Source organism: Neovison vison, chromosome 6 (assembly GCF_020171115.1).
Source record: "Neovison vison isolate M4711 chromosome 6, ASM_NN_V1, whole genome shotgun sequence".
In the NCBI taxonomy this organism is placed as follows: domain Eukaryota; kingdom Metazoa; phylum Chordata; class Mammalia; order Carnivora; family Mustelidae; genus Neogale; species Neogale vison.
Window position 1 is genome coordinate 215422171 of NC_058096.1, and position 20481 is coordinate 215442651.

Sequence of the window (20481 nt, forward strand, 5' to 3'; positions counted from 1 at the left end):
AGAAGCCTTGTGCTTTCCCGCCCTCCACTAGCAAGAGGCAAGGAGAGGGGGCAGGAGCGGATCTGAGACCTCTGTCACCGAAGGCAGGTCAGGGAGGGCCTTGAGACAGACCCATGCTGCACAGCACACAGACAGGCACCCATGCACAGACGTGCACATGGGGAGTGAGAAGCAAGCGGGAGGCTGCTTGGGGACAAGGCGAGGAGGGGCTGCCACAGAGGGAGGGCCCACTCCCGTGCCCACCCTCCGCTGGACCGCCGCCGCCTACTCAGAGAGCTTGGGGCTGTCACTCGGGCTGTCACCCCAGCTCCTTCACCTGGCCAGCTGCCCCTAAGCGCTGCACCGCCTCCCCCACTGCCCCCCCCGCCAGGCCCCCCATTTCTCACCTGGTCTGACTCCAGCAAGCACAGGCAGCGGGTGGTGAGTGAAAGCCATGCGCGGGGAGCTGCCCTGAGAGGAGAGGGCACTGCAGAAGTCCAGCTTTCCTGACTTCTTTAGAGAAGCCGGGCCTGGGGGGAGGAATCAGCAACACAGGGCAGGTTTAGCTGGGCCGGGGTGAGAGCAAGGGAAGGCGGGAAGCCAGCAGCCAGCTCCTCTCTCCTCTGCCCCCTCCCTGCTATCCCTCCCCCCCCACACCCCCTTCCTGCCTCCTTTGCCCCATTCTGGCTCTGGTTCTTGGGCCCCATGTGCCCCCGGCCAGCTACAGGTGCTCTGACCGGAGAGCAAAACGCGACCCTCGGGTAGGGTAGGAGACGAGCAAGGGGGCCCGTCTTGCTCCCTGATGAGCAGATAATGAGCACGTAGGGCACAGGATGAAAAGGTGGGATGCGGGGGCGGGGTGTGTGTGTGCAGGAGGAGCCCCGGGGAGCCAGCTTCAGAGTGAGGGGCGACCCAGAAGAGCAATGGGGTGGGGTCTGCTCTGTGGGGCCCTGGACTGGGGGAGGCTCTGGTAGGAAGAAGTCACAGCCCTTGGGAGGGACTGCAGGGGTGACATGCTATGTCACCCGATGAGAGAGCAGGAGAACCTGGAGAGACCAGAGGACCTGGGTGGCAGAGCGAGACAGGAAAGGAACCCCCTTCCAGGGGATCCAGAGGCTGGGCGGCTGCCTCTGCCTCATTTCAGGGCTTTGCTCTCCTCCTGGTGCCAGAGATGGGTGGCATTCACTGGGACAGGGGCACAGAGTCCCCCCCCTCCGCCTTGCAGCTCTGTCTAAAGGATCCTGATGCTGCCAACCGAGTCATCTCTGCACCCTGAGAGCAGGATGTCCCATGGAGGCTCTGACACAGCAGGGGCCCTGGGCCAGGTCCTCCAGGGGAGCTCGTCCCCTGTCCTAGGCTGAGGCTGGAGGGCTCAGATGGATGGAGCGGATGCGCGGAGCTGCCGTCTTTCAGGCACAGACTCTGTCTGAGTGGGAGTGGGGGGGGGCTGCGGAGGGAAGAGGTGGGGGAAGGGCGAACTCCCAGCCGCCAGCAGAGGTGTTATCTGGCGGCAGCTGTGTGCCACCTGATAGCTGGCACGGTGAGGGGGTGGGGAGCACCCCCACCAGCTGTGCACAGCTGTCCCCATGGCCGCACAGCGCTTCCCCAGCTGTTCCCTGTCCTGCAGCTGGGCTGCTTAATTGGCGATTTGTCGCAGCACGGGGAAACAACGCCGCGGGGGTGGGGGGCGGAGGAAAAGAGGGGAAAGCAAGGAGCTGGGGGTGCTGCAGGAGGATGCTGGGGGCCGTGCGTGGCAGGACAGCTGGAAGGAGCAGAAATGGCAGGCACCGGAGCAGACGGCTGAGAAAAAAGAGTGGGAGCCAGAGAGGGGACAGCTCCTCGGGCACCAGGTCAGGGCAGAGGGACGGGGAAGCTGAGCCCCAGGAGGCAGCTACAGATTCAGCTCTCAAGGTACTTGAGTCCCCCAGAGACAGTCACTTCACTGAGGCCCTGGCTGCAGAGTCTTCAAGGCCTTTTCAACCCCTTCTCTCTCTCCCAGAGAAGTATCTGGGCTGTGTCGACCCAGCTCCCCGCTTGCCACACAAAGCCCTGTGAGAGGCACCCAGAGACTGCCCGGGGAGCTGTTCCATAAAGGTGAGCTTTGCTCTTGGTCCATTCCCCCAGCCCAAGGTCTGGAGATGAGCTCTCCTCCGCTCGTCCCAGGGAGCTGAGAGCGGGTCCCTTGGACCACAGCAAAGCAGAAGCCCTCCCCACCCCTCTGCCTTGCTTTTCCTGAGCCCCTGCCCGGCCCTTTCGCTTGGCCCATCTCTGTAGAGGCACATCTGGAAAACACCAGGCAAAGCGACAGCAAGTCAGGCCTTCCTCTTCGTGCTTCCAGAGCAGGGCTCCCGTCCCCAGGGCTGACCAGAGCGTACAAGCCCCGTGTACAAGCCCTGCACACGGGGCTGCGCTCCCCAGCACCACGACTCGCACCTCAGGGACACACGCAGTTTGCACCAGCAGTGTGCCCGGCCGGAGTAGCCAGCCTCTTCGTGCGTGTATCGGGCATGCAGACCCACAAGCGGGAGACACACGCGCACTCCCCCTCCTTCCCATCTGGGTTCTCTGGGTCTGCTCAGGCCTCTGGTCAAGACTGGAAGTGAAGGTGGGTGGGTTCCCGGAAAAAGGGGCAGCCGGAGGGTACTGGGAGGACTGACCCGGCTTCCTTTAGACCCTTTGCCCTTCCCTAGCTTTCCCGCTGACTGGACAATGGTTTGGTCATCCTCTCCGAGACTCTGCTCCTCTCTGTGATCCCAGGGCCTTCAAACGAGACCCATCAACTCAGGATGATTCTTTTCGCCTCTCCCCATGCCAAAGAATATTCAGCGACATATCCGGGGACGTTTTTGGTCATTATACTTTGGGGAGGAGTGGGGAGTTGCCGCTGGCTGGTGGCTGGAGGCCAGGGCTCCAGTGCATGGGACGGCCCCACCTCAGAAAATGATGTGGCCCCACATGTCCCTGGTGCCCAGACTGAGAAACTGCTACACACCAGGGGACCACAGAGCTGGGGAGACCTCTCTAGAGAAACAGCAAGAGAAGGAGACCACGAGAGCTCAGGGCCTGGGGCCTCTGCTTTCCTTCCATCACACCCATGGCTCTGCTGCCCATGTAGGGACAGCCCAGCTCGCCTCCACCCCCTCCTTCGGCCTGGTCTGCCCGCCTCTGGAAGGTCAGGAGGCAAGAAGACAGGTAGCGCCACCACAGCAGGGGAACCAGAAGGAGGCTCGCCGGGGAAGCTGAGCAGGAAGAAGAGGCTCTGGCTGCCCTGCTCGGCATCGGCCCTGCAACGCCCATACCTGCATCCACATCGTTGGGCCAGCCACTGGACTGGCTGCTGCCGGCTGCTGGGGAGCGGCCTGTACCAGGATAGAAGACATCATCGACAGGGCTCTCCATCTCACTGTCATCGATGGACTTGGGGCGCTTGGTGGTGCTGGGAAAGAGGACAGGGATCAGGTAGGCCAAGGGAAGACTGAGCTACGGCTACTCAAGCCGAGGTTCCCTGGCACTCACTACGTGCCCACCCCTGAGACTAGACCGGCCCTGATCTAGACTAGACTAGTCCCTCAGGGCCCAGCCCACCTGCTCCTCCTCCTTAAGCCCCTTCTCAGTCCATGAAACCCTCATCCACTGAGCTGCTCAGGTCAAAGAGGGGGCAAAAGCCTCCTCCCTTGCTTCCCTGGCCCCGCCTTCTATTTCCCATCAACCCCCAGGGCCAGGGCAAGTTGAGAGGCACTTGCCAGGCACAAAAATCCCAAAGCGGTGCTGCAAAACTCAGACATCAAGACACTAGGTTATTTTATATGAAAATAGTACTACCATGAAGCTACTATAGTATTACAGCGTAATATTCTAACAAATTAAAGTGAATGCCAAAAACCTCACAATGAACCAGAAGTCCTAGTTGTTTTGTTTTTTTTTTTAAAGCACAGGATCCCTTCCGGCCCTGAACAACTGGACCTGACAAAGGCTGAATGTGTCCGCCCCCCAACACCTCTCAGCTCCACCCCTCCCTCTCACGCCTCTCCCACCCCCAGCTGAGGCCCCCCTCTACTCCAGCCTCTACTGGCCGTCAGTCCTGCCCACACATGCTGTTGCAAGGGGCACTTTCTGGAACCCATATCCCCCGCTTCTCCTGCTTCAAACCCTTCAGTAGGTTTTAAGTCTAAATATCTTCTAGAGCCTTCTTTGGGGGGGGGGTGTCCCACCTGGCTGTCCACCCTTGGCTGGGATGGGGCTGCTCTACTTGGAGCCTCCATCCCAGGCCTGTCTGGGCTCAAATGTCACTTCCGCAACAGAGAGGCCTTCTCAGATCCCCACTGGGAGTGCCCTCCGGGCAGACCTGTGCCTTGTTTAGGCTTATGTCCCCGGCACCAAATGGCCAGCGACAGCACGAAGCAGGAAGCTCAGGCGATTGGTAGCGTGGCGGGCCCTGGAGCTCCGGAGCCCACGCCCTCAACAAGGGGTGACCTTCTAAGGCTCCCAGGCCTTGGAGGTGCAGCTGGCTGCAGCACCTGAGATGGCCTGGGGCTGGGGGGGGGGGCGGGCAGGGTGCTGGGCTCACCTGGTGGAAGGAGGGGAGGTGATGGACCGCCGCCCCAGGGTCACCTGGTTTATGTTGTAGTAGCTGGGACTCTCCAGGTCTGCCAGTGAGAAGTTGGGCCCTGAGGCTGTCGCAACAGGAGCTGGGAAAAGGCATGAAGATGATAAGGTTTGAGGTGTGGAAGCCCCAGTGGAGCCTTGTTTTATCGTCCTAAACAACTCCCCAAAAGCCTCCTCCTGGATGGGGCATCTTTGGGCAAGAGCCCTCGGTGGTGATTTTTCTCCTCCGAAGCAGTGGGGACTAGAGACTGGGCTCTCCAGGTGCCTCTGCTCTACCCGGCCCAGGACCAACGGGCAGAGCATCCCAGGAAACCCTGTCTGCCCCTCGGCCAAGACCCCCACCAGCGGAGGGGCCACACACGGGGTCCGTGTCCCACCTCCTTACACCCCCAGTCTGTTGAGCTCGGCCCTGGCTGGAAGAAAGAACTCACTTTGTGATACTCTCACCAGCTCTGTCACATTCCAGACCCCGGAAGTCACAAAACAGTCCTGGAAACTTAAGTGCCCTGAAGAGGGGAAAGAACAAGTGAGTGAGTCAGGCAAGGTTGGGGGGTGCTGCCTGCCCGTGTCCCTGAAGCTCTCCCCACTGTGCTTTGATTCCCTCCCCTCCATTCCAGACCCCGGCTGGCCCTCAGGGCCCCTCATGTCTACACAGAAGGGTGAGCAGGCTTCAGGTGAGCTCCTGCCCTTGGGGCATCAGCTGAAGTTCAGCTAAGGAATGGCTGAGTAAAGGGGAAGAAATGAAGGAGAGGGGATGCCAGTTTGGCCAGGGGGAGGGAAGGCAGGTAGGGGCAGGGCAAGCCACAGAGGCTAGACGTGGGCCCACAGGAGCGGGGTCGGAGGGGCACTGACCGTTGGGCAGTGGTTTGATGTCCGCATCTCCTTGCTGGTTTGAACTATCTGATTGTCCGGATTCTGCAGGAGACACAAAGGGGAGAAGGGGTCAAGATCAAAGTGTCCCCCGCACACCATCCAAGCAGCTGCCCCTCCAGCCCTGTAAACACCTTCACAGCACCCTCTCCTCGGAGGGAAGCAGCCTAGGGACACCTGAAGAGAGAAAGAAGGAAGTCCTATGGACACCGGAGACACCGGAGCCAGCTCCTTCTCGGTGGCGGGGTGTCCTGGGCACTGTGGGGAGGTTGGCCGCAGTCCGGGCCTCCACACACCAGATCCCAGTAGCGCCCCAGTGCGACAGCCAGCACGGGCTGTGGACACTGCCCCATGTGCCTGGTGGCAGAGTCGGCCCCGGGAGATTAGCAGCGGCTGAGGACCAGGGCGAGGACGATACCCATGAGAGAAGCCAGCGATCACCTCTTTGCACAGCTGGGATGAACCCAAGGGTCCCCCCTCCTCCACTCGGCTCCAGCTCCCAGGGGAGCAGCCCCTTCCTTCTCTCACTTCATTAATTACAGCCATTCCTACACCTCACCTTTATGCGCACAGGCAGTGCCTGGCAACCCTGAGGGGGGAGGTCTGCCCTGACGCTGTCGCCCGCTCTGTGCCAGCCTGTCTGGGCTGTCTCATGCCCCAGTGCCACAGCTGCTCAGAGGGAGCCCCGAGACAAGGGCCCATTGTGCGGCGGGAGCTCACAGAGGGCTGGGGCAGGGTGGAGTGTGTGTGTGAATATTTTGCGGAGCTTGGGAAAGCCCCCCCACCCCCGCCCCCCAGGTCCTCAAAGCTTTGTGTGCCAGGGGCACAATAGGGACCTCCAGAATGCCTGCCCAGGCACGACAGCTGGCGAGAGGGTGGCAGAGGGGGGCCAGGGCAGGTTGGGGGGCAGGAAGAAGGCGAGGCATTTGGTAAAGAATCGACCGCTCAAGGGAAAAACATGGGGGTGGCATCAGAAAACTGCACCCTGATATCGGCCCAAGGCTCTGGCCAGCTCTCTGACCCGGCCTCCTGGGTCTCACCCACCACCCCACGGTCAGCCTGCCGGCCTGAGAGCCCCCCCACCTCACTGGCCTCACAGCCAAGCTGCTCACACTTGGGGGTGACCAGCAAGGAAGTTCCTGAAGAACAAGGCCTAGGCCCAAGAGACTGCAGCAAGGTGGCCTGTGGCCGCTCGGCCACTCGGGAGGAAGGGAAGAGGGATGGCTGAGGGGGGCTGGTAAGAAGAACAGCGTCCCCCTGGGAGCAAAGGCCCAGGCTTGGTTCAGGCCAAGTTCTTGTCCACCTGCCTCAGCGTGACCAGCGGGAAAGGACAGGTTGCCTACAACAGGACAGTTTCAGTCCCCACCTGCCCCATTCTTTACCTTGTTCTGTTTTTTTTTTTAAGTCCCCCCCCCAAAAAAAAAGTCTCGTCACAAATCAAGAAAACAGAAATCTATAAGGAAAATGTTAATGAGGTCCTCTCAACCCCTCCAATTTGGGGCACATCCTGCTACACCAACCTTTGTACTCACGCCTGTGGCGTGTTTAGGGACGGGGAGTCCTACCCCAGGCCTCGCGTCTTTGCTAGTGGCACTCTCCGCTCTGGAGAGAATCTACAGGACCTCCTCCCAGGCTCCCAGGAGGGCACAGAGTCTTGTGGGTATCAGTTTTGTCTTTCTCTCCTCCTGGCCTCTTTCTGGCTCTCTAGGTCTGATTCAACGCCCCCTGCCAGTCCAGGAAGACTCAGGTGAGGGGCTGAGGGTGTGCGCGGTCCATTCTACGACATCCCTAGACTGGGGGTGCCGCGAGCCTGCTTCATCTCCCAGGGCTGCCCTGTGCGCCACTCAAAGCTTCCGAAGGGCCAACCCACCAGCCCGGCGCCTGCAGCTCCCCTGCGGCCCCGGGGGGCGCCTGCTACTGACCCCACCCATCGTGGGACCGACTCAGTCCCCACCAGCCTTCCAGGTCCGGGTCCGTGGAGTTGGGGGAGCCAGAGGCGTCCACTCAAGGGTGTGGTCCCGGGCCCCCCTGAACGCGGCCAGGTGGAGACAGAAAGCTGCGCGCATGCGCACATCCAGCCCAAGGACAGCAAGGCGAGAGAGAACCCGACAAAGAGATGGAGGTGGGCCAGCGACTACGGCAGAGACAAATGGGGCTCCAGGAGAGCGCGATAGACAGGAAATCCTTCTAAACCAGGACACTGTCCCGAAACGTTATTGCTGTTATTACTATTAGCTAGATGTAAAGGAGCAAGCGGGAGCGAGGATCCAGCGCGGGCGAGGCCCGCTGCCACGCGCCTCCAGGCGCTGCTGGCAGCCATCTTAGCCCTTGGCAGCCATCTTACGGCTGGCGGCCCAGCCAGCGTCCCCACAATGCCACCCCCGCCGGCCCCCGGCATGCTCAGCTCAGCTCCAGGACAAAAGGCAGAAACGCTGGAAATCTGGACCCAGCCAGCCCTGCAGCAGGGGCAGCTCCGGCCAGGGCCCCACCGGCCCGCTCTAGCAGCAGCCCCTGCACCCTCGCGGCCCGCAGGCAGCAGGAGGGGAAGGGAGGGTTAAAGCAGCAGCCCTGGGGACACCATGGTCTGCTCAGAGGCAGCTGAAGCCCCTGCAGGCCAGCCCCAGGCCCAGGGGCTCAACTATGAACCCTGCCCAGACAGGACAGTAAGGGACGTGATGGGGCAGACCCTGGTCCACCCGGGGGGCAGACGGGGTTAGGGGGGTGGGGGGGAGCCAACAGGAGCCCATAGAGCAGCTGCAGGGCCAAAGAGCAGCGGGCCCTGGTGGACAGGCTCCTAGGGAGGGTGAGGAGACCACCCGCCCCCCACCCCCAGAGCAGGGAGCCAGCAGGCTAGCTTTCTTGGGCTTTTCCAGGAGCCGTGCCTCAGCTCCGGGCCTACTCTAGACAGCCCTCTGGGATCAGAAGCCGCACCACAGGCCAGCACACCAGGGAGTGTGACACCCCAGCATCTTGACTCCTTTCCTTGTTGGGCTCCCCGGGGGAGGGGATAACCCCAGGGCTCAGGACAGACAGGAGGAAGGTCCCTTTATGACATCCCTCCCCACGCCCCGCCTCATGGCTGCTCAGCTTTTATCTGGCAGAATGGGGCTTATCAGAGCCACCAGCTGAACAAACATACAAATCCACGGTTAGTGAGAAAAAACCCTCTGCCTGAACTCTTTATCTCCTGTTCACAGGCCCCACGCACTGCCCCCTGCCAACAGCGCAGGAGGAGACCTGACTGCTGCACAGCGGGGGCTCCTCTCTGCGCTGCCCCCCTTCTCCCCTTGCCTCGGACCCAGAGCGGAGCGGCTCTCCCCTGGCAGTCCCAGCCGGGCGGGTTTGCATGAGTGAGCTGCTGCCACGTGGGAGCCTCCCTCCAGTGTCTGCTTTCTCGCCAGGGATAATGGGCCAGCTGGTGGCCTGTGGGCCAGTGGAGGGGCAGGGACAGTGTTGGCTAGCACAAGGCAGACAGGTGCCCAGCTCCATCTTTTATCCTCCCCCCAAACCCTCCCCCGGCCCACGCCCCCGAGGCTGTCACTCTGATTCCCCAGACTTCCAGGGCCACATCCCCTAGGAGCCTCTCTGGCCTCGCCTCTCCTCTGCCTGGCTGCCAGAGCAGTGGGGCCCCGAAGTACACACCCCCGGTTTGGGGCCACCCTAAGGTCAGCAAAGCAGCCCTAAGCTCCCTGCCTGCACCTCTCATCAGAGACCACTGCTGCCTTCACGCGCTAGCGACTGGAGATGGGAAGCAGCCGCCAGGGGCACCGCTTTGGCCCTGGCACAACTCAACCTTTCCCTCTATCCTGGCCTGGAGGACCAGAGGGCATCATCTCTGGTTTTGAGCTTCCTCGCATGAGGCCCATCGAATATAGCCTCCTGAAAACAGTCCAAGCCTGTGTCCTATGCCTGGGCTTGATGCCCTGTGCAGACCGGCATCAGGGTCCCTGAGCCCAGGCCAGGTTTGGGGTTGGAGAGAATCTCAGAGCCCACAGCTTATTCTCCATGCTGCCGGTGGTTAAGCCAGCCCACGCCACCCACGGAAGCATGCTCAGCTGACTGCCCTCTGCGTGGGACCTGTGCTACTCGTGGGATCCACACCTTAAAGGCAGAGGCCACCTGCCCATAGTGCCTGAGGGCCCTGGCCACTGTGGAGGCTTCCAGAAGGGGGGACTACGCAGGGGGCAGGTAATGGATCTGGACTCTGTCTCAGCATGGCTCCTGGGTCTGGGGCTACTCCCTGTTTAACTGCACACGTGTCATCAGTCAACCCCCTTGCAAAGATGGCCTGTGGCCTTCTGCAGTACCCAGACCCAGGCCAAGCTCAGCCAACAGCTGGCATGTGGGTCCCCCTTCCTTAGGTCCCTCCACAGCCCTGGAACAGCCACAAGGCCCCCCTACCCTGGACTGCCTTTCTTTGAGCACCAGCACTGCCTTCTCTGTCCTCGAAGGCCCCCTCCTTGCTTTACGGAGCTCTTCACCTTTTCCTCTGGAATCCCGTTTCTAGTCTCATTTTTCTCTCGGCTTCACACTCCTCCCTCTGTCCTTCCTTCTCCTTCACGTTCCCTTTCTCCAACTTTCTTTCCTCTCCCAACCTTGCCTGTTTCTCTGTGTGTGTGTGTGTGTGTGTGTCCCCCAGAAGGGCTCTGCCTCTTCGTGGGAGCCCTGGAGGGGAACCTGCAGCAGCCAGCAGGGGCCCAGTGTTGCACACGAACCCCGACTGACAGCACGTTATATATGTGTACGTGTGTTTCCAGTCACAGACAGACGGGCAGATATTTATGGCTCCCGTTAGGTAAAGGAGGAATTCCTGCTTGCTGCCGGGAACGCTCTGCCTCGGCTCCCACCCGAAACAAGCTCCCTCTGTGAAAGGGGCCACATGGAACTTGCTGGCCAGCTGCCTCCACGCACATCACTGACAGAGTGAGCGCTCAGGTGGCCAAAAGGAGGGAAAGACCCAGCTCAACCACACCCACACGGGCACACACTCAGGCAAGCACAAACACGCACGCACGTGCACACGCCACCAGCAATTTCCTGCCATCCCACAGGGGTAGGATGAGAGGAGGCATTGGGAGCTGCGGGCCCACTGTGCACAGCATGCTGGGTGCTTAGCACCAGGCCGCAGAGGAGCCCGCCTCTAGCTCGGCCGCTCCACTGACCTCTGGGCAAGTTTGCTTGCCCTTCCCCAGGCTCTCCCAGGGGCTGAGATTCGAGAAGTAAGGCAGCGGTGTGCTCCGCTCCAGGGATGCTGTCCTCTGAAGGACTGATGCAATTCAGGAGCCGATCCTGGCCCTCCCCAGGGTGGCACTCCCCTCCCCCACCTGTCCCCCCCCCCCACTCTTCTGTGATTCCGGAGCATCCAGGGCACTGGAAACCCAATCTCAAGGGGAGCCAGAGGCCTGGCCCGCAGCAATCAGAGCTGGAGAATGTAACTATTGTGCCTCTTGAAACCTAAGTCTGAGAATCTGAGACACCCTGAGGAGGGGAGCGGTGGACAGATGGGGGGCTAGGGAGATGGGTCACAGAGGGGTTCTCCCCATCTCTGCAAACAGGCGACTCAGGGACTGAGGAAGTCCTAGAGAGTGTAGGGCAGCCAGAGGGCGAAGAGAGGAGGGGCTCAGCCTCCGACAGGCCAGGCGTAAGGAGCTTCTAGGATCTTTCCTTCCCTCTTTCCGCTCTGCAGACCACCCCCATGAGCTAACCAGCTTGTGCGTGTGCACACAGACCCTGGAGCCATCCCGAGGTAACCTAGAACCGCACAGGGTGGGACACAGGAGCATGACCAGGAAGCACAGCCCTGAACATATGGGCAAGGGTGCGGCCAGGGACAAGATGCACACACGTGTCATGTCACTCCCCCGTTACCTTCACCTCCCCTTTCCTTGTTTCCCCTCCACCCACAGATCTGAAGGGGCTTGAGCCTGTGCCTTGAGTCTCCTGTGCAGGGGAGGAAGGCTGAGGGCCAGGGAAGAGACTCAGTCACCCCTGCACGATCTAGACCTGCTCTGGCTGTCTGTGGGGCCTGCGCTCAAGAAGGCCATGGAAGGAGGGTGAGGCAAGGCCAACAGCACGGGTCACAGGGAACACAAGGGTGGGGCCCTCCACTCTCAGTCCCTGGCCCTGGGGACTACCTCTCTCTCACCTCAACCCGCACTGCCTCCACCAGCACCGCCTGCGGTCCTCGGGGAGCCCGGGCCAGATCTGTCTGCCGCAGGGCTCCCTGCCCAGCAGTGCGACCGTAGAAAGGGAGAAGGCAAGTCAGTGGGCTCCTCTGGCGCCCAGGAGACCAGCAGAAGGGGCCCCAAAGGCCAGACCCAGGCACATAACCCTGGTGCCTCCGGGGTGCTCCCGCGGTGTGAGCTGCTCAGCGTTCTCTGCCCTGCACCTGACGGGAGAACCTTCCTCGGCACTACCTCCAGCCCAGGAAGAACGAGAGATGGGGTCTGGTCACTGAAGCCCCGGGGATCCAGGGGCCCAGTTGTTCATCCCCATGATATGACAGACAGTGGCCAAAATGGCGGAGACAACGATGGTTGCACTGTGGTGCGGAGGCCAACACCCAGCAGGTGGATGGAGGAAAAAAAGCCCAGTCAGCCTGTTAGGGGCCTCTCCAAGCCCGGGCCAGCAGTTAAGCAGTTAATTCCCAGCAGTGAAGCCCTGGGAGATGTGAACTGACATTCAGGCCCCTCCTGGGTCTGCCCCTTTGCAGGAGACCCAGCACTGACCCCCAGCACCTCTGCCAGTGATCCACAGGCTCTCTGTGAGCAAGCAGACCCGGGACACCTTACATCTGGGGGGTGCCAGAGGTGCCCAGGGACAGGAAGTCCCGTCAGAGCAGAACTCCCAGCAGACAGGGGGTGGAAGTGAAGTGGCTGCTACTGAAGGAAGCCAAAGGAGGGGCCTGCGGAGAGCTGGAGGGAGGCAGGAGCTCCCCACCCCAGGCCTGCCCTTGGCCTACCCAGGAGATGTCCTTGGTCTAGACCCCATGTCCACTCCAAGGGCGGGCCTCACCCCAGCACAGAGAGGGTGAAGGGGGCACACCAAGGGCAGTGGGGGATGGAGGTGGACAGCCAGCAGCGGTGGCAAGAGGCTTCCCTTGGTTCGCATCCAGACTCCAGAACCTACCAGCCCAGCGACCTTGGGCAAGTTCTGAGCTGTTTCCTCCTCTGTAAAATGCAGATGCCACCTGCCTTCTAAGGCTCTTGGGCGAGGACTAAATGGGAAAACCGGTGTAAGGTGCTTAGCCCGGGGCCGACTCGTCAATGTCACGGTCCTTCGTCCTTCCACGTGGACCAGCGTTAGCTGAAACGCCTCCTTCTCCCGCTCGGCTCAAAGGCTGCCTCAGGGAAGGAAGTATGGCTAAGCTTCAGCTCCCCCTACCACAGGGGCGCATTATGACACGATAAGAATGCCTTAGATTACTGGTTTTTGGTGTCTCGCCCTAGAGAACGCGGCCAGGAAGCTGAGGGGCTCCCTCAGGGCCTGGCCTGGCCCAGAACCATCTCCAAAGAGGAGCAGAGAGGTTCCTCTGGACATAAAAGAGCAGGATGCCTTCTACGGGTGTGTCCCTCTCCGAAGTCAGTCAGTGGTCTCAGGATGGTCCCCACACTGGAAATGGTGGGGGAGAGGCAGTGAGAGGGAAGGCCAGGGGATGGGTAGGCCGACAGGGAAGGGGGGGAAAAGCTTTTGCCCCTGGACTCTGAGGGCGCTGGGCCCTGCCTCTCCTAGTCCAGCGCTAAGGATACAGAGAGCCGGGGACACCAGGAGCGTGGGTGCTGCCCCACGGGGTGGCCAGCCGCCTCTCCTGGGAGTGCCAGCTGGTACCACAGCTCGCCAGCAGCTGCAGCCACCGCTTCCAAGAGCGCCCGGGGCCGGGAGTCATGTAATAGCTGGGTCCATAAAAGTGCCCGCACCCCTAAAGCTTCTGTCCCCTCCTGCACCTGACAGAAGCGGACAGTGGAGAATGCCCTCCATACTGGCATGCCAAGAAAAGACTGGGCCCTGGGGAGGGGGCACCCCCATCCAGGCTAGGGGCATGCAGAGCTGCTCCCCAACCCCTACCTGCTTTCTGTTTCCAGCACTGCCCTTTCTGACCCTTTGAGCTGCCCAAGCCAGGCCTGGCCAGACAACTGCCCCCACCTCCAGCTGCTCTTAGGACTATTAATAGTGTCCCCACCTCCCAGGGTCAGGCCTCACCCTCCCCCCATCCCCTAAATACACTTGCCCTTGGTCTAATTACTTGTAAAAGGTACAGAGTCCTCCAGGCACTAACGCCAACCGGGGATGAAAAGGCGGGGGTGGGGGGTTGGTGCAGAAGTTCTGGAGGCCACCTGAGGGACATGCCTGGAACAAGCGGGAGTTTGGGGAAAGGCGGGAAGGAATCCATGAACCTCAGAGCAAGAGAATGACAAAAAGATAAAATTAAAACTAAGAGAGAGGGAGGGACCAAGATAGAACATCAGAACTAGAGTTAAGTAGTTCAAAGCAAGAGGGCCGCAAAAGAGAGAAGTAGAAGGTTCCAAGAGGGAGGAAGAAAGTGGAGAGAGAAAGGAAGACAAGAGAAAGTGACTGCTTAACAAACAAACAAACAAACAAACAAAAGGAACACAAGGGGAGAAAACATTCCTAAGAACACTCAGCAGTGGCTTCATAAGCGCAGCTCAGCTCGGCCCAAGCCAGCTGCCAGCACCTGATGGGGGACTCAGAGGGGTGAGGGACTGGAGTGGCCCCAAGCCAAGGAGCCTCTACCCACACACCTTTGCAATGTTCCAGGGAAGGGAGGTGGGGGGCAAAGGATCAGAAGAGGAGGCAGAGGACGCCTGGGTGGCTCAGTTGGTTGGACGACTGCCTTCGGCTCAGGTCATGATCCCGGAGTCCCGGGATCGAGTCCCACATCAGGCTCCCAGCTCCATGGGGAGTCTGCTTCGCTCTCTGACCTTCTCCTTGCTCATGCTCTCTCTCACTGTCTATCTCTCAAATAAATAAATAAATAAAATATTAAAAAAAAAAAAAAAAAAGAAGAGGAGGCAGAAAAGGAACAACTGACCAGGAAAAGAAGGTGGGAGAAGTGAGTCCCCTCAGAGAGTAAAATCTCGCCCAGCCCTGGGCAGAGGAAGGCTCCTACACACGGAGCCTCCTTGCTAACAGGGAAAGGGTCAGGCTGGCCAGGAGATGGTGGGGATGGGAGAACATCACGGCTCCCTGGGCTCCTTGCGTTCCAGCTTACCTCTCTCTTTCTGGCCATGAGCAGAGTCCTACCCCTGCCCTGCCTCCCACTGACCCTTTCCTTAGGAGAACCCAAAGGGTCTGGAGAAAGAGAACCCACTAGGCCAGAGCAGGCCAAGGCCACCTGGCTCCCATCCTCAGGTGCTCTGGTTTCCTCAGCTCCATAAGGTGCAGCACCTAACACCCAGGCTGGTCCCTCTAAAGGAGCCTCCTCTACCAGGGAGGCCTTCTGGGGAGACACATACTTGGGCTCATGGAAGAGCAGCAAACACAAACACAAGCCATAATCAAAGGTCTAAGTGCAGAACTTCTGCCTGGAGGTTGGAAGCCAAGCAGCCTTTCCTTTAAATCCCATCTACACTGGGAGCCTCTGGCTGGACCAGGGCTGGGGGATGGGGAGACTCTGGTTCTGGAAGGCTCAAGAGCCCCAAGGGGGCTGTCTGGGTGGCTCAGTCGTTAAGCGTCTGTCGTGGGCTCAGGTCATGATCCCGGGATCCTAGGATTGAGCCCCGCATCGGGCTCCCTCCTTGGCAGGAAGCCGACTTCTCTCCCACTCCCCCTGCTTGTGTTCCCTCTCTTGCTGTGTCTCTCTCTGTCAAATAAATAAATAAATATCTTTAAAAAAAAAAAAAAAGAGCCCCAAGGACTTGGCCACCAGGCCTCCCAGACCAGGGGTTCCCAGCAGGGAGCACCCCACCAAAGCATCAGTCCCCTGGGGTCAAGGCCTGCCAGCGTTTTGTTCACTAGTGTATCCACCACACTTGTGTATCCACCACACTTGGAAGTACAGTTGGAAATAATAACGAAACTCTAAATAGATCCTTCTAGATCCTTCTTCCAACTTCTGACCACCCAGGGGATAGAAGCACCACGTGGCTAGCACCTTCCCTTCTAAAGAAGAGAACATTTTTCCTGCAGGTCCATCCTCAACACTCAACACCCAAGGAATTGATGTGGAAACCTCAGTACCACTAATTCTCCTGCAAAGCCCGGCTGGGCCCGCGCCGCAGGACTGGTCACATGGACCCCCACACCTGACGGCTGGACTGACCAGAGAAAGGACGCAGAGTCTCCGTGTGGAGGGCAGGGAAGGGGAGCACACTTGCAAGCTTGCTCTGCTCCCTACCCTCCCCCACCCACAAAGACCTTATGGCAGCCACTGTCCAGAGCTACCCAGACAAGACCTGAAGAATTTTGGCCTCTGACATCAAATCTCCAACTTACAGCATGGAAAGCCCAGGCTGGGTTGAATAACCGTGTAGGCAGGTGGCCTCCTGAGGGCATGAGATGGCTCTGGGTGTCAGAAAGAGCCTGGGATCCCAATCCTAGACCTGCTGTTTTCAGGTACCCAGTGTGTCTCCCAGGCCTCCCTTCCCTCCCTGAGCCTCACTCAGGCGGCACAAGTGAGCTGTGGGCAGGAATTTTTAGAGAAGAGCAGAGGGTAGTTTTATACGCTCTAAAGCGCCAAGCACACATAAGGAAGGTATAAATGGGGTAAGGAGGCTGGCTTCCGGAACCCTATATTTCAGCTTTGCTGGGATCTTGAATAGCAGCTGAGGGTCGTCTTCCAGAAGCTTGGACCTGCACACAGTACCATGGCGGGCCACCTGGTAGGAGGCAGCTACCCAGACTCGGGGCTGGGACCGTCTAAGCTGCTGAAGAGACCAAACGATACCGACCCTCCAGGTTGGCAGGTGCCCAACATCCCCGTGACAATTCCCTGAAGGGCCAAAAGGGGCTTTCCCCTAAGCCGAGCCGCGGGGGCAGCGGGGCTCAGGGGCCGCGCCCGCACGGACCGGCGCGCTGCACTCCCGGACGCCGTAGCTAGGTGGCGCAGCTAGTTAACACTAGCTGCCCTCCGCCGGCTGCCGCGGGGCCCGGGGCGGGGGTGGCCAACCTGCGCGCGGCCCGGCGGGGGCTCCAGGGGCCGGGGTTCCCTCTGCTCGCGCACGGGGCCTAAGTAGGAAGGAGGAGGCCCCGGCCAGACCCAGGCGCTCGAACCCCGGGCTGTACTGCCCGAGGCGGCGACTCCCGTTGCTGCCGTTACCGCTGCCAAGCACATCCCGTGATGTGATGTGAGGGCCGAGCTTCCCGTTCTCATTGATTAGGAACAGCTTGCGGTGCGGGGGCCGGATGGAAGGGGGCCGGGGAATGGGCGAGCGAGGAGCGGGGAGGGCGGGGGGGGGGAGCTGCCAGGTGCATGGCTGTGGGGGTAAACCAGTGAGCTCAGACCCACCCTGCGCGACGCCACCGCGGCTCTCGGTCCCTACCTGCCTCCCCCAGGCAGCGGGGCTGCCCTGGGTGTGGGTGAGTCTGCTGCCGCGTGACCCCAGGGCTGTTCCCAACACTCCCACGACGCCCCCACCTTTTGGCAGCACAGACCTGCCCCTGCACTTGATAAACGCTTGAAGAGAAAGATTTCCTTCCGCCGCCCCTCTCAAAAAGTTAAAAATGGAGACTAAAGTCAGAGATCAGGAACCAAGGAGAGGGAGAAAAATGGAGAAAAGTCAAGAAGAAGAAGAAAACAACAGCGCTCTCTGCAGTGGCGGCAGCCGTCGGGCAGGCACACCCTCCCAGGCGGGTGTGGAGAAAGGCCCCTTTGTTCCGCAGGGAGGTTAGCCGAGGTGAGGCCCGCTCCCCCCACCCCCCCTGACCCTGGGCCTTGCAGATCGCTTCTCAGGGCTCCGGACTGGGCCTGGTGGCTTCTCTGGCCCCCCAATCCTTCTCCCACTCCTCCTCCCAGCCAGCGGAGTAGCCCAGCAGTGGGGAGTGGGGGGGCACTCTCCCTACCCCGGGCCTTGTCCAAACACCAGGGGTCACACATGTGGGACGCCATTGGGCTGGGTCCTCCAATGGGCCTTCTGGACGGGGCCACTACCAGCCACTAGCGATTTGCCCAGGCAGCTCTTAAGCTGCTGGGTTTTAGGGGGCAGATTCTGCATGCAGCAGTCCCCCACAAAGACATGGCCAGAGAGGGTGGCACATGCTAGAAGATGGCACCCCAGGAGGCACAGGCTGGCTGACCACGCCCCTCCCGCCCACAGTGAGGCCCTGGGCATCTCCTGTACCCATTCTAGACACAGGACCTTTCTAACAGCCCCGGTCTCTCTCTGGGATAGAGGTGGCTGGTGTGGAGCTTCCTCAAAGTGAGGGCTGGGCTCTGGCGCTGGGAGCACCCTCAGATGAGAAGCAGGGCCTGAGCTCCTTCTGTTCCCGAAGCAGGGGCTAGAATGGGGTTTTAAAGGGGGACTGAGAATAGGCCCACCTCCAGAGCCTGCCAAAGCAGAGGCTGCAGAGGGAGCCTGGCAGCAGTGGGAGGGAAGAGACACTGAAAAGTGTCCCCTTTGCCCCGAAGTACACCCCATCCCTGGCTCAGGTTGGGGAAAGGACCTGAGGGATGGCAGACCCCCAAGCACTGTGTGCCCTCTGCCCATTAGGGCAGGGGTGCAGGCTCCCCGGAGCCCTCCGGCCTCTCAGGCAGAGCTGGAGGGCTTTAGGCTCAGCCAAGAAGTGCAACCCTTTTCCAAATCAGCGGCACCCTCGACCTCCCAACCCATGCATGGGCAGCAGAAAATGGAATAAGGGACTGGCCTGGGCCAGTCTGCTCCATGCTCCAGACAGTTCTCTGGCCTCCAATGTGGGGGATACCTATTTTTCAAGAGGCCCCAGCCTCCTACCCGCAGTACCACAAAGCAAAGCAGTGAGAGCAGGGAGGAGGAGCCTTGTGTCGCTGGCCTGGCCCTTCCCAGGCCTCTGGCTTGGAAAGTGGGGGAAGGAGGGAGTGGAGAGGAGCAGCAGCAGCTGGACTCGCAGGGAGCCTGAACCATCCTGAAACGGCGGCAAGAAGCTGCAGCTCAGATACACAATGTCCTGCCAAACCCCAGTCCCTTAATTCAATTAAGCGCGGGACAGACTTCCCAGATTTTTCTGTGTGTGCGAGTGCATGTGAAAACCCTGATGCGTGTGAATCCCGGGAGCCGAGAGCATGTGTGCACGCATGTGGATGTGTGAATCCTGACGGGAGAAGAGGAAGATGAAAGGATGCAAATGTTGGGGGAGGACAGAGGTGGGCCCGGATGGCTCCTGGAGAGAGTGGGTAGGTGTCTAAATTTTCTTGGAGGGCCGACCTCCAGACTGGGGTTCTCAGCCCCTGCCCCATGGACCGCTCTGTGGTGGGGCCGGCCTGTGTGCACTGCACTGCAGCCCTAAGCATCTCTGGCCTCCACCCACTAGATGCCAGTAGCATCACGCCCCCTCAGTTGTGAGAACTAAAAATGTCTCCACCATTGCCAAATGTCCCCTGGGGGAAGAATCAGCCTGGTGGGACCCACCACTCTGGGGCACAAGATACAAACCGAGACTCCAGACGGACTGTGTATTTACTACCGGTGCCTTGCCTCACCTCACCCCCTTTGGGCTTAAATCCCAGTGACTGGCTTCCCAACTGTCTCAGGTTTGGCTCTTTTTTTCTGAGATATTCTCCCCACTTACACATCTGGCCAGAGCGACTCAGGCTCAGCAAGGGTTTTATCAGCAGCAAGGTGCTGGAAAATGACTTAGCCCCCGCCTCCAACGGGGAAAGGGAAAGCTGTCGCGGCTAAAGTCATGAGCCAAAGTCGTGCCCTGGGCCAGATCTGCAGCCTGAGCTCTACAAAGGCGGGGTGGGGGTGGGGTGGGGAGAAAGGCCGCAGGCAAGGTACCTTGCTTAGCCCCTGGAGGCCAACAGAAATCAATGCACAACCCTACCCTAGCTGAGCCCTAGGTCAGGCCTAACCCAGACCAACTCCCCTCCCCTGTTCCTGGGGTCACCTGTGGCTGTCCTGGCAGGAGTGGGGGGACTCCGTTCCAGCAGCCCTTCTCCCCACAGGCCCAGGGAGCTTGCCTCTCTCCCTAAGCCCTCCTGGAGCCTTGAACAGCCCCCTTCTGGGAGCAGAGCCAAAAAGATGGGAGAAGGATGTTTGTAAGCTACTAAAAGGGAAAAAGGAAAAAAGGAGGGGGAGGTGGGGCAGAGAGGCCCAGGCCTCCAGGTAGTATAGACTGGGGACCCAGGTGGGGAGGGAAGTGGGGGGAACGCCTCCCCCAGTGAGCCAGACACCTACCTAACCTGGCCGGGTGGTGCTTCCTGCGCTGTCCTGCGGGACCACAACCCAGCATCAAAGCCTCGGCTCACAGGGGCCTCTCACTCACCTGCCGAATGACAGTTTCCTGACACTCTTATCCCACCCCAAGGATGCTGAGACACTACCGGTTTTAGCCCGCTTGCTTCCTCTGCTCAGCCTGAGAAAGGCAGAACCAGGGAAGGGCGCAGGGCCCTGGGGGAGCCCAGGCTGGGGGTGTGGTGAACGGAGCCAGGCTTGGCGGGAGCTAAAGCCGAGTCCCCAGCTCGTAGGGCTCGGCACACAGCTAATGGGAGGCTGGCAGCGGCAAATTGTTGTTTACTTTTAATTAAGTAAACAATGTCGGCTTTCCGCCTCCTCCCCTGCCATCCCAGCCAGTAATTTGGGGGATGACAATGGGGTTGTTTCCTTCCTCCTGCCTTCTTCCCTCCCTCCAAGCACTCCTGCTCACTCCCTGCTCTGCACAGTCTTTACAACTTGCCAGAGCCGGGTGAGGCCCCACCCAGGGGGTTGAGGGGACAGGATGGTCCAGGGTGACCGGTGGCCTCTCTGGGGAGCAATCCCATGGTCAGGTTCACCTCAGGTGGCAAGGGCAGCTAAGCGCCTGGATGTGGCCCATTCTCTCTCTGCTCCCTCCCTCCCCCACAATCTTCCTCCCTAACCACCAGAATCTAGGAAACAG

The 20481-nt window shown here is 60.3% G+C and overlaps 1 protein-coding gene across 5 annotated transcripts in view; it reads right to left on the reverse strand.

Annotated features, from left to right (window-relative positions):
- The window catches only part of NFIX (nuclear factor I X), a 95447-nt gene that overhangs the window by 16224 nt on the left and 58742 nt on the right, over window positions 1–20481 (reverse strand). For 3 of the 5 annotated variants that reach the window (XM_044254082.1, XM_044254083.1, XM_044254086.1), the window contains 5 exons: window positions 5437–5499; window positions 5016–5090; window positions 4547–4667; window positions 3279–3415; window positions 387–509 (listed from right to left, as the gene is read on the reverse strand). In XM_044254082.1, the coding sequence (XP_044110017.1) occupies window positions 387–509; window positions 3279–3415; window positions 4547–4667; window positions 5016–5090; window positions 5437–5499 (519 nt within the window). The remainder of the gene's footprint in view (window positions 1–386; window positions 510–3278; window positions 3416–4546; window positions 4668–5015; window positions 5091–5436; window positions 5500–20481) is intronic. The other 2 variants (XM_044254087.1, XM_044254085.1) reach the window with 1 other exon arrangement.